The sequence below is a fragment of the Rhea americana genome, unplaced genomic scaffold, assembly GCF_003343005.1.
Source record: "Rhea americana isolate MKP2758 unplaced genomic scaffold, rheAme1 scaffold_174, whole genome shotgun sequence".
In the NCBI taxonomy this organism is placed as follows: Eukaryota; Metazoa; Chordata; class Aves; order Rheiformes; family Rheidae; genus Rhea; species Rhea americana.
In genome coordinates this window covers 135,468-149,563 of record NW_028185861.1, presented here as the reverse complement: position 1 = coordinate 149,563, position 14,096 = coordinate 135,468, and the positions used below count along the sequence as shown (strand labels likewise).

Genomic DNA, 14,096 nt, shown 5'->3' with positions numbered 1-14,096 from the left:
ATCCAAGAGTGACTCAGTCACCAATGGCATATAGTTTTCAGTACTACCGTATAAAATGTATTTGACAAGGTATTCCCAACAGGTATATGAAAGAATAAATGATGCTGAAGGAGGCTGTGTTAAGGCCTCATATAGAATATTACATACATTTCTGGACATTCACCCAAAGAAAGTGATTTCAGATTGAAATAGATGACAAACTCTAACACTAGGATAAAGGTGGTACAAAGAAAAGCCCATCTTGCACGAGAAAGCAAAGAAAATGGTTGGCTTAGTCACTCTTCACTCTTCAGAATACATATAGTCCATCACACACTAATTATAAAACTACACATTAATTATGAAGTAACTAATCACATACACACTTCCCTTAATTAAAGAAATATGGAAATGTCCTCTTCAGTCACTTTGGCATCAAGSATGGCTTAACAACCACCTATTCCATTAAAGAACCTTCAGAAAAGTCTATTCTCTTCTAACTGTTCCCTTAACTGTCAAAGAAAACAAAAACATGTATAAGAATATATACTACTTCCGGTTTTGAGGTTTTTTTCTAAACCAAGAATCTCGTTACATAATGCTTGTCCATCTTGCTAAATTTGCACACTGCTGAGCTTCTTATTTTTGTTGCCAAAATAAGTGTTTCAATAGCAGCTGCTTTTCAAAAAAAAAAGAAAAAAAAAATCCAAATACACAAAGAAATCAATTCATGAGTCTGCATATTTCTGGTTTATAATACATCCTGACTATATGAAGCATATGAATCCACAGTTTAACTCATCTGTTGTTTTGTATCGTCCTAGAGCCAGGGCTTACTGAGTTGATACAGTGAAGAAAGAGTACCTCAGAGAGAGGAGGTATTTTGATTGTACTAATAAAAAACATGGAAGGAATATTACATTTGGGCAATGAAAGGGGAGTCAGAACACATCAATTTTGGGTGCCTCCTCTCTGTGGACCACATTATAGCATCCTGGGATAGCAGCCACTTCCATCTGTGTGAGCACACCGTGACAGCTCACAAAACTCAGCATCTGTGCACGTGAAGGTGCCCTCAGAGAGCCCTCAACCCCATTCTTCACCGTCAAAACCGACAACAAAATTGCTACGTCCTGCTATCATGCGGAGCTCAATGCCCCACACTCATCCCAATAACTCAAGCTTAATGTCAGCTGTGCAAAATATAATTTAACACGAAGCAGAACCACATAAAATGAAGAATATATACACAGAAGTTTTTTGACTATGCAAATTGATCAAAGTAGCTGTAAAGAATGCTCRCAATTTAAATGGAAAAACCTACACAACTTTTAACTACAAAACACTCACTCACAGAAAARAAATAATTTCAAAATTCAAAATTTGTATGATTCACAAATTCAGATGTGTCCAGGTGAAAGAAAGTACATGTAAATGAGGTATCTCCATTCTTTTACCTTAGCAATGGTCTCATGCAATCTGAAAGATGGATCCAGCTCTTCAGTTTTTGTTGTATGCACAGGAAAGAGAGCTTCAAAGAGAAAGCTAGAATTCTGTGAAAAAAAAAATAAGAAGCATTTTAGGATTACACATGCATTTGTTTCTTCAAATGCTTACTGGATTTTGTTCAGAGATTCAAAAGTCTTCAAAATATTTTAAAGCTTTAAAAGTCTGATCATCAGACTTTCTTTCACTGACATAATTAACTCATTCCAAGTCTCCAAAAGAGGAACCAAAAACTGTTGTCTTCGCACCTACATTTCATAAAGTAGCAAAGAATTTTGCCTAGAGGAACAACAACAACAAAAAAAACTGCATGTATTTCATTCTGTTCTAGGCAAAAATCAGATAGTTTATTAAATGAGTTACAATTTAGCCTTCAGAAGACATATAAACACAATAATCACAGTATATGCTTTTATCTTCTACARTCATCCTATTTCTGTAAATAGTAATACCATCTACACAATTTAGGACTTTTGTCAACTCCCTAAAAGCTTATCCTGACCTCYTTTTAATACCAGACAACATAAGGTATTATTTGTTCAAGATTTTCATCTTTTCTTGTGCCATAAGAAAGCAACCAGTCAGGCTGCATACTCGCTGTCATAAGGAAACAAACTAATCAATATCTAGGTGTGTACTAAAAGCAGCAAAACAAACCCRAAACCCAAACCTCAAAGGTGCACAAGTTATCTAATATGGGAATAAWTTTGAACCTACCTTCCTGAACCTGGTTTAACAGTCCACAAACAAAACTAAGAAGAAAGGTTTTCCCTACATCAATATTAAGTCCTGAAAGCATCACCAACTGCCTGTAATTTTGTCTTCTAGGCATGGCCAGAATTGCCCATCTTGGAACAGCTAGGAACCTAGTGCCCATCTTATCAGTGCTGAGATACAAAAATCRCTGTAGAAGTGCACCTTGGTGGACTGAGGTGCTCCGTCTGATGAGCATAAATACACTTACTGTTCACCAACATCAGCGAGTTCAGCAGCACACAAACTATGGCCACAATTATTTCAGAGATCAGTGYGAGGACATGCAAGCACATGCCTATCGTGCCATTTTATAATCTGCTGGTTATGAGCACTTCCTTTACACAATCATACTCTTCAAAGTAAATTCAGTGCTCAAATGCACATATACACAGAGATGCATCCAACGCTACACTCTGAAGAGAAACAAGACTTCACTTCCCTCCCCATGTTAAACTCCATTTAGTGGTAGCCAATTAAGTGCAACATCATATTTTTATCCACTTTTAAAAGGCCTGAATCTTTTTTTGCTTATGAATCTCATGCTGCATTTTGATGTTAATTTCAGATGCCAGCACCTAAGCATGATATTATCATCTTTAGCTAGAATATCCAAAAGTCATTTGCTGGATTTCATATTTAGTGTATAATGCATTGTGTGCCATGTAGAATCACACACAGGCTTACCAGAGAGGTGGAGCAGGGGAACATAACGGGACTCTAAGCTTCGCATTAACACACTTCCACATAGCATGTCTTCCCATCTGAGTGCTGGGAACTAGTCTTGGCCTTTATCTGACARCCCTCAGAATCTCTAAAGAAGTATCAGCACGCAGATTCATTTTCATATTAGGTTGGCCTAGTCCTAGAGCTCACATGCTGCAGGTTTCTCTTACTGCCACTGAGGTTTTTTTTCTGAACAAGCACAGCAGTAAGAGTATAAGAAATGTAGCCATCAAGAAAGGTTAAGTAGAGAAGTGAAATGTGTGAATTGTGAAATTAATACATTCTGTCAGATTCATAATCGTAACACTTTACATATGTTAGTTCTAGAGTTTTATGTAAGACCCAATAAGAGAGTGCCCCAATTCTGAGTASAATTTTTATGCTCTATCAAAATACATATAAAATTGTAATAGCAGTAATAAGAAGCTCTCAACATCCCAGGCCCAGAAATGCCTAAATCATCATGGGATAATAATATGATTCCATCTTAATAAAAATCATTTTGGAAAATATTTAGAGTCTTTTCAGACAGAATTCCAAATAAAATGCACAGAARTTCAGAGTCCAGCTAGAACACTCCTGTTACTTAAGACAATTTCTCTGGCCTGGATTATTTCCAGACTGTTGGGCAATATTAACAACGTTCTGGAAACCTGTCCTTCTCAAAGATCAACTTCCCATATCTATGAGACTAATATTTCTTCTGCTTCCTTCTCCTGACATTTACTGATCTTCAATACTTCTGTCCTTATACTCCAAAAATGACTCATAATTTGTATACATAAGTAGCCAAGTCCCTCCTTTAAGGGCATAAAACCTGGCAATGATACTTAACTCATTCTTCAACTGCCATGAAGTTATTTGCATTCAGAGACTGCATGCTGCATAGCAACAGAATGAAGTTCTGGTTTAAAAAATATTAATACCRATCTGAGCTTTAATAGGACTGATTTGTGAGGTTTGCCCTCCACTATCTTTCCAGCTGCTAAAAACCATCTCTAGGACTTACTGTTTGAAACCTCAGGAAATACTTCTCTCCTGGTTTCCTCAATTTATCTGCTTCGTTCTGGCTTGTACAATCTCTTTTTATGTGACTGAGCTTTGCTCTTTTGCAGGCTGGGTTCTAAGCCATACAAAGGCTAAAGAAAAACAGTAGTCCAGCAAAAAAAATGCAGTTAGTTTCAACTGAAACAGAAGAAGTCAAAAAGAAGCAGAGAAACAAACTGCCCTCTTCCTCAGAACGAGCTATGCAAAGTATCATTTAGGGTTGGTGGATAAGGCGGTGGTATCTGAAATATCCCTGCTCAGTCAGAACTATGTTTGTACCATACAACCGAGTATGCTGCACAGACCCAAGAGCTACTTCTTCGTTAGCCATTACACTGACGTACCATCGCTGTCTTCCCAAACGATACGCCATACAAACACATTATARTCGTATCAGGGATGGGACACACCAGTATGGTCTGCTCAAAACTACTCAGCTTAGGCCAATAGTTCCCTACAGACCCTCTACTCCTTCCACCTCCTGAGCTAGCAGACTCACAGCTAACCTAAGCTTCTTTGAACAGTGTAACATGTTTCACAGACATGTTCAAGAAAACTCAGTGAAAGGTAGGCCTGGGAAAAAAAAAAAAAAAAAAAGTTATGTTACACTGCAGAAAATTTTGTTTGCTTCAATTCTCTACAGATTTAAGATGGCATGATGAATATCCTATCAATATTTCCACACAGTTCTACAGGTTATTTTTGGTAGAAAACTTCTACCACTACTTTAAAAAATAGCAATGATTCATACAAATTTTTGTGTTCAGTCATGCCTCCTTATGYTTTATAATTTGTCACGAAAGTATCAGAATAATAAAGTCATTTTTGTTAGATCCTGGGCAGAAGACGAAAATCATCTATTATAAAGATAAAACACACAGTTCAGAATTAATCCATAACACCTATCCATCTTTAAGTTTGTGCACTAATTTACAGAACCATGTCATTTCATTGGGCAGGGAGGTAAGACAGACTGTCATTCTGCTACAGCAGGGCTTATGCYATTTATCATCATTCACAAAGCTGCCATCAGCAACTCAGAAACAATTACATTTTTATATTAATCTTGAATACATTACCGAGAGTCAGGGAAAGGAATGATTACTGAATTAGATTTGCTGCAAGAGATGGGATTATTGCACGATCTAGACAAATGCTCATTCTCTGGAATCTGAGACTTGATGAATCACACACAAGCATAGCAGGGAAACACTATTTGACCTGTTTTTATCCTACCTTACTTTAGACACATACCTGAGGTGCACAGGTTAGGATTCTAGGAGTYCTGCACTCCTCCTCCCACACGAATATACACGAGTACATATTCATACTCATACTCTTAATTTAGGTGTCTTTATAAAGTCTCTAATTTTAGATGGGATGAACCCAGGCATTGTATGCAGTCTTTGAGATACTGGATCTTTTGATCTTCAACTTCCTATCAGCACCCATGCTGAAAGGCTGCTCCTTTTTAAAAACCACGCATGAGACAAGACTTTTCTCCTGACTCGTAGATTTTACACATTTGTAAATATACTGTCTCTCCTTCCCTATACATGAATCTTCTGCTTGCCTGAAGGTAACCAGTGGTAAGATTACAGTGGTCCAAGAATCTAAGAGGAACACAAATCACGAGATGGCTGTTCTTAGCTTATTTCTCCATAGATACCAATCACATTAACAGTTTATGAATTATATTAAGTGCATTTCTTCCTCTAATCCTTTATGAATAGGGGAAAAGACAGGCAATGCAGAAATAATGAAGATGCACGTAACAGCAATATTAATGAAAAGACATCAGGAATACACTATGGTCTTCAACTGTAAGTACAAAGCATTTGAGTAAGTGATGAGCAGCTCCCCTCCTCATGGAGAGGACAGTATTTTCTTTGTATTTACTGGCTTTGAYAGTAAGACTCTTTCTTTGTGCACCCATGTGTGTAAAGAGAAAATCCGCCTCAGGAAAAGAGGTATGTTTTCCATTCATTCTGTGATCAGGTTATGAATATCCTCCCTGCTCTTCTTAGTCCCTTCCATATCGAGGAATGGAAGTTTTTTGCTTGWTTGATTACTGTGTCCCTCCTGTACYGGCCTTGTTGCCGCTCCTATGCTCTGGAAAACTCCYGGACTAGTATGTTCCTTCCCTGGAAGCCACTGGGCAACCAACACTCCCTCCAAAGGGTTCCAGCCTAGTCCAGATCACAGCAGCTGGGCAAGGTGAGTGGGCAGTCTTTGCTACCATCTCAGTTGTTGTATTTTAAAGAAACACAACATATACAAGCAGTGAGCTGCAGATRGACCAAAATRTGTGTTGCCATCAGAAGTGGCAAATCTTTGATGGAATCAAGACTCTGCTCGATAAGACCTTGAAAGGGTCATACAGAATCACTATTTTAAGCAGGCTTGTGCATTTTCACACATGGTTAAGCTTTCTGCGTGGCAACAAAAGCCTCTGTGTGCACTACAGAGTGCCCACAAAATATACCAAATGACTACTATTTTATATATTTATACTTAGTATAGATAATTTTTATTATTATGTATTTGTCTACTGGTGTGTGTTTGTATGCATATACACATCCAGATAGTACTTACAAACAGCTGATCCAATATTACTATCTGAAGTAACTTGTGGACAGCTAAACTATCTTGCCCTATACTTAATACATACTATACACTATACTAAAATGGGACATGTTTACAATTTTTTTTTAAATAAAAGACATCACCATAACAAACTACTAGAAAAGCAAGTGTATTCAGGTTCCCATTTTCTATTGTCATTCAAGTATTATGCTCACCAGAGAAAGCTACATGAATTTTCCAAACAACAGAAGACTCCTCTTTATCCCAGAACATATGTGGCAGAAATCCGAGTCTAGATGATGTTTCAGGAGTACCTCTCAGCATTTAACAGCGACAGCAACACTTTCCAACAGCGAGCAACTGAATTAGCCTCCTCATTCATTCTTTCAGCAAGCTCACATTAGTGTTTTTTTAAAAAAACCCAGMAATTTGCTAAGTAAACTTCTAGTAAGAAAAAGACATGCTAATCCAAAGTGTACTGAAAACAAGTATATTATACCTTAATGTTTTTCACCCACAGCAGGAGTTACAGCTACACTTGCTATCCTCATACCCTCCCGCACTCATTTGCTAAACAAAATTCACTCAACTAAACTTCTACTTAAGATTAAGGATATTTCTCCAGTATCATGGAGAATTCAGATGACTATTGTTACCATCTAAACTCATGCTGCTGAAGATACGTAGTCCTGCTGACATAGGAGTAGTGACTGTAGTACACCTTGGGGACTGGATGCAGGTCACAACAGACAAGGACAGACAGTAACAGCACGGGTTAGGGAGACTTCTAATGGCCCCTTTATTTTGYCTTTCCAGCTAGGTAATAACTTGCACTTACTTTGTACAACGTACACAGTGTTTCACATATTACGGAACGGAATAATCTCACGATGACATTCATTTTTGGAGAGACTTTTACAAGGTTAGACCACTACGAAGTTAAACAGATCCTAAGATCTAGATGCTCATCTTCCATTCATGCTTTTCAAAATTTCCTCTCTGCTGTTTATTGCCTTTTGTAAATTGCTCCATGGGTACCTAGAGACCCAAAAGGATTAGGAATGTTTGCTCTTCTGAAAGCTACCTCTTTATAATAAAAATTCATAAAAGCTGCAGAAAGGACGCTGCCAATAATCCTTGAATTCCCAGGTAAATGCTTTTTGTTTCTCTATGAACTTCTTCAGAAGATGAACAGACAGGTATAGCATATGTATTTGGAAGCTGGCTTTCCAAACCTCTTTTATTTCATCTTCCTTTTAGAATGATCAGTTAACCTGATCTTTTCAATACTAATTTAATGAAGCATTCTGTGAAATTAGAAAGACATTGATGTTCTACTTTTCAAATAATGGGTCACTTCTGATTAAACTTCGACTGAACAGTCAACTTTCAATCTTAAAACAAATTGCCTCCTTTTCTTTTTAATTTGAACCCAATTTCCTGCTGCCCTCAGGTCTCCTGACAGTAATTAATTGATTTATGAAATGATTAAATGGAGATTGAAAATGCAAAAAGAATAACCTAAAAACCCCAAACCTGTCTTCCTCTCATTTATTTACGATGAACACTAAAATCCACTACTGATTTACTAGACTCATTTTCCTAACTTATCTTATCCCTCCTCAATTAATAACCTGAACAGAATGGCTCACCTTATAAAGACACTAAATTTGCCATCCCATGTGTACCCAGTCATGGCATACTTTCAATTTATGTTCCAACTTTCACCCAATGCATTTTGAAGCATGAATAAAATCCCACGGCACTTTTGGTGATTTAAAGTAAAATAGTAAATACCAACAAATATTTTAGAAATCAGTTTTGCTGCCATAAAAAAAATCAACTACTATTACACAGTGGGCATCCCCTGGCCTTGGAATTGGAAATAGTTAAGCGGTACATAAACCAGTCAATTTTCTTTTTGTTTACTAGACTGTGACAATACATTTACAATGTAAATGTACATCTACAATAACAAGATTCCTATTTGCTTGACTACTACTTTGGAAACTTAAATTATTTGTTAGGAAACTCAAATACGGTATCTAATAATTTCTTAATATGCTCTCATTCCACACCTGCACACATTTCTCTTGTCTGCTCAATTCTCCTCAGCATTTATAAAAGGAATAGCCTGTCTCCTACAACCTGCAGAATAACACACAGCACCTAATGCCAGAGAATGCAACCAGTTCCCTGCAGCAGGATGAAGACACTGTCTCCAGAGCCCTCCAAATCCACACGCTACACAATTCAGGTTCTGGGATAGCTCCTCATGCTGAGGTTACTGTGACAGCATTTAGATAATAACAGAAGACAGAAGGAAATTTCCAGAGTGTTTGGGAAAAAGTATCATTCAGCATTTAAGCTGTCTACACCGTCTACAAGCTGGATCACTCTCAATCAGCAACAATGATGATCTGAAAAAACACAGTCTTCAGACCAGACTCCTTTAATCAGTTTGACTTCAGCCTCGTCAGTATTTGTGCCACTTTGTTATCCACAGTTTTCACTTTGTCCTGGGTTATTATGATATCTAGCCACAGAACATGAAAGTAGGACCTCCTTTTGCATCTTCAGCTAAATGCAATCCTTCTCTGTCCCATCCAACATAGGCTATATTTTATCAGGAATTTAGAAATATATGGCTCCGGCTTCTTTTATTATTTTCAAATGACTAAAGTCAGGATACCTATACTATATTAACGCAGCTCCAACACCTCAAGGAAGGAAAAACCTCAAGCAAATGCCTTCCTGTTGCATCCTTTAAGAGTTAACCCAAATATGTCCTTATTCGAAGTGAGGGCAGGGAAGAGCCTATGTGTGTGTGCACACACACGCATGCACTTACTACACGTAGGTGGTACCTTTTCTAAACAGGCCTTGCACTGGCTAGTCCTGCAGGAATATTTGAAAAAGGAAAATTTAGAACATCATGACCGATTAATATTCTTGCAAAAGGAATGTAAGGATAGCATGAAGTCTAATAGCATGAAGGCAAAAGACACATGAGAGGAAACGATCCAAGGAAAGCAGTCAGCAGAACAAAAATCTTTCTGAAATYCGAAGAGGTAGCGACAGTCCAGTCTAATGCTACCATGAGTGCTAAACTCTGTAAAGCAAATAGGGGAAGGAAGGGGAAAAAAAAGTGTAAAGAGAAAGGCAAGAGAAAGTCGTTCTATTTTCTTCACATAGATCAAAGAATAATGTCTAGTAGAAGGCAGTTTAGCAGTGTAAAGCCTCTGCCGTATGAGATACACTGTATTGAGAAAATAATCTCTTGCCCATTTACACATATAGGCTGTATTTGTGCTAGGAGCTACTAACATGTTTTGCTCTTTCTGCCTTTGTGTAATATAACAGCACACAGATTAGACTTAGAGCAACCTGAGGCACACACACAAACATGCAGTGTCTGGACACGGAAACACAAAGAAAGTTATCAGTGCTCACCATCAAAATCAACTTGGGAAACGAGTCCCATTGGAAAGTTGAATTCACCTGCACAGCCTATGCTAGAAAGCTGTACGAGTACTCAAAACAATTACCCAGAAACATAAGGGTCTACAATTGCATGAAGAATTGTCTGCATTTGTATTCAAGACCAGTGCCAAAAATCTGCCATAGCATGAAGGAGAAAGACACACCAGAAGAAAAGATAGAGGGAGAGCAGCGAGCAGAACAAAAATACCTCTGAAACCTGCACTGCAGGATCTCCCTCCTCCATCTTACCCTAACTCAAGCGATTGGCACATGGTGCGTTGGCAGCAAACATACAATTGTATTCTTTTGTGAAACTYGCGTTTCATCTCCTATCAGCTAAAAGGCCATCTCTTCTCCATCTTCCTCTTTCTTCTGGCAGGATAGAAGAGATTGAATCAGAGGTTTCACTGGAAGAAGTGTCAGAGAAAGAGCAACAGGAAAAGACATRTCACAGACTAATATATCATTCATCAGCAGCCATCTGGCAAACTTTTATTTTCAGCTGCAGTCWGAAATAGATTTTTAAACAGATTTACTGAAAAGTGGATGACGTAGCACATAACATACTAAAGCCAAAGTGTGGCTCTCAAATGTGTGGGTTAATTGAATCAATGGAATGACACTAAGGACTAATGCACGGCATGTAGTATTTCACACTAACACAGGTCCCTGAAGTTGCAAATACTCTAACAAGAAAATGCATACCTCTGCATCCCTTTAGCAGACTGACTTTTCCCTGTATAACTGGTCTTGACACCTAACTAAATATTCCAAAATAAATATGCAAAGGATTATAAAGTGGTACGAAAGCTGTTTTACACTAATTTAAAGACATAAAATGTGCATGTTTTTAAATTATGTTTAGAAATCAGAACTTTGCAGTGGCCACAGCCTAAGGCAATACGCGAGTCAAAAGTTTCWTCCCGAGTGAGAATGTCCCTATCATGTGAAAATGGACATGGCAGAAAGRAGGAGTTTCTGCCAAAAGCTTTTTSTTTGGTAATTTTACTATTTATTTTACTAAAGAATTTTTAATAAAGAAACAAAAACAAACTTATTTTCTGTTTAAGCTTCCTGCTAAGGACATGCACCAAACTTGTGAAATCATTAGAAGCAAGCTGTAAATACTGGAAGAGAAAAGAAATGTCTGCCAAATCAGAATGCAAAATTTATTTTATTAGTAAACTCAAATGCAGGCAGAAAAATTCCAGCACACAGACAGGTAAAGAATTTAAGTACTTTTACCCATATCCTTTAATTCAGTGTTTTCTTCCTTATATCAGGAAGTAAACTGAAAATAATCACTATAAAGCTATAAATTCACAGATCACAGAATAAAGAAAGTGTATTCCTCTCTAGAGTCTTACCTTGCTGATTCTCAAATTGAAGGCAAAATCAGCAGCATACATAGCAGTAAGCAGCCCAAGCCAGAAATCTGGAACCTCACAGAGGATCTTTCCAAAGCTTCAGAAGATTAGAAACAGGGAGCTCAGTTCAGATTCATTACAAAGAAAATAGACCAATGAACTGGGTGCTTTCGTTACATCTCATTTATGCACTATTTTTTTTCAAAAACACATTGAATTATACTAAGTCATACTTGAACTTCAGTGAAGGTACCCAAGGATCTCATTTGTATGAAAAGCAAATATCCAGCCTACTATAGTTAGGCCAGAGAACAAATTCGGTTCCAGTTTGATCCTAAATTAACGACAGAGGGTGGGATCCTACATGTTCCCAGCATGGATTCTGGACCACAACCTCTTCCTGCACAGTATTTCTCTTGTTTTTGGTCATGTAGCTCCTCTGAGAGCTTGCTTCTTACTCTAACTCTGATAGGAAGAAAATGAAGGAAACAAGTGTTCCTATCTATAGGCTTACAATTATGTTCAATGGTTTTCTGCTCAAGTATGGCATTATAGGAGAATAATCCATTCTGAACTAATCCTCTCCAGAACACCACTGAGAGCTGGAGCTTGAAGTAAGCAGTGACAAGAACATAAATAGCAACCGTGAAAGGGAGGGAAAACACCACAAAATATTAACAGTCTAAAGATTTCCAAGAAATTTCAGTGCAAGGAAAAAGTGAGCCACAGGTAAGGAGACCAGCCAGAGAAAAATGGGAAAAGTTTCCTCTACAGCCGCAGATGCGCTACACTCTCCTACACTGCATTGTAGATAAGCTTTTAATTAGATGAGCTTACCAGGAAAAACAAACATTTGAAAAGCAACAACGCCTACGTAACCCATAAAATTTATACCAGGCTGTATTCTTATTATTCTTCTTGTAACATCTGGTTTGTAATGTACAATTACAATGCTAAAGGAGTATTCCGGGGAAAAACGTTCTCAAGTCCACTCAGTACTGTAAGAATTATATTTGTATAGGGGCAGTATAAAAGACAGCAATTCGCTGAAAAGCCTAAAAAGGAGTTTGGTGCCTAACATCCTATTATATCCTTTAGACAGGAGCTGCCAGGTTAAGTGCTTTATTGGTTTAGAGCCYTATTCTGTAAAAGGCATTCCAAGGTAATCAGTGGTGAGGACTGAAAAGCCTTTTGGTAAGTTTTGTTTCAGCAATTCATGAACTATTGAAAAATAAGTTAAAAAATCCTGTATAACCCTTTGTATGTCTGTGACTTAAAGGTCAGCAGATCTAACAGACAGTGAAGATCAAAGGATATAAAAAAATTATTTACGTTTTAATTGATTTTCATTAGCTATGTATCACTGTCTTTTTAATGCTGAAAAGATGAAAGTGAGCACAGATTTTTCTTAAGAAGCTTATATCGAAACTTTTTAATGTTGCAAAATGGTTGGCTCTAAGACTAACGTTGTTTAGTATCTATTGAAATTATTCTCAATTAGATCTCATACAGTCTACATATTTCCAAAGCACTAACAGAAGTTGCAGCACAGTCACTGACAAATCTCTTCGTCTTTGCCATATACTCGAAATGTTTCCTAACAGAGCTGCTGTTCCTTCTTAACAGTGGAACGGCTCACTGCCCTCTCTTACCAAAAAGCAAGGACAGCTCAGGTGACTTACTACTTGCAAGAACTTCCCTAATTCAGCTTTTGAAAACTAACTTCTAAATTGTATTTTGGCCTACAAGAACTTGTGTAGTTTGAAAGACAATGTTGCAAGGATAAAAACCTAAAATCACTTAAAAGCCTATTCTGAGAACTCACAGAGTATTCTACATTACCTTCTCAGTTTCAATTTAATTAATGGAAGAACAGGAGATTACCATGTGTCTCCAAAAGTCTTAAGTAAGTCTTTCACACRGAGATTAGAAGAATCTGAGTTTTCAAAAGTAAAAATATTTTTAGGAAGTCTGTRGTCTTACCTTGTATCAAAAATAACCAAAAAAGTTTCAGGATTCTTTCCACAGACTTTACTGAGATCAGGCCCCATTGGGTAATCTAGTAATCAGATATCTTTACTGCACTGGTCAAATAAAGGACACCTTTCCCGGYTTAGGTGTCAACCTGGGGATATGTTACACGAGTACTGGTAAGAGTCTACTTTGCTGCATGATAACAGTAAAGAAATCGCCTCTCGCCCCGGCCACAAACTGCCAGGGAACACAGAGGCAATGCGGGACACTGTTTAAAAGGCAGAATTCAGCCTGTCTCCATCCTAAACCAATTATATACAAGCAGACKCCACTCTGAAAGATTGCTCTACTCAGCAGCTGTACAGTAAAGGCTCCAGCTAACACTGCAAGTCTTATGGRAAATACACCACCACGCTAATCAAGCTACACAACCTTCAGATCAGAGTCTGCTYGCATCCAACAGCAGCAATACAAACCAACTTTGCCTCCACAAAGAAACCAACACTAACATCTTCAAAGAAAATACTTATCAAAAGCCTTATCAAATCATTTATAAATAGCCATGCTAAAGAAGATGTACCAAACATTACAAAACTTGCTTGCAAGGTACTCATGCATTTTATCTGGACKTAAAACTAACCACTAGATTACCTTCTCCTCATTTACTGAAGGTTC

At 37.6% G+C, this 14,096-nt stretch overlaps 1 protein-coding gene across 1 annotated transcript in view; it reads right to left on the bottom strand.

Annotated features, from left to right (window-relative positions):
* NAALADL2 (N-acetylated alpha-linked acidic dipeptidase like 2) overlaps positions 1-14,096 on the bottom strand; it is a 217,548-nt gene that overhangs the window by 78,933 nt on the left and 124,519 nt on the right. The window contains exon 9 of the mRNA XM_085301193.1: positions 1,437-1,532. Within this exon, the coding sequence (XP_085157319.1) occupies positions 1,437-1,532 (96 nt within the window). The remainder of the gene's footprint in view (positions 1-1,436; positions 1,533-14,096) is intronic.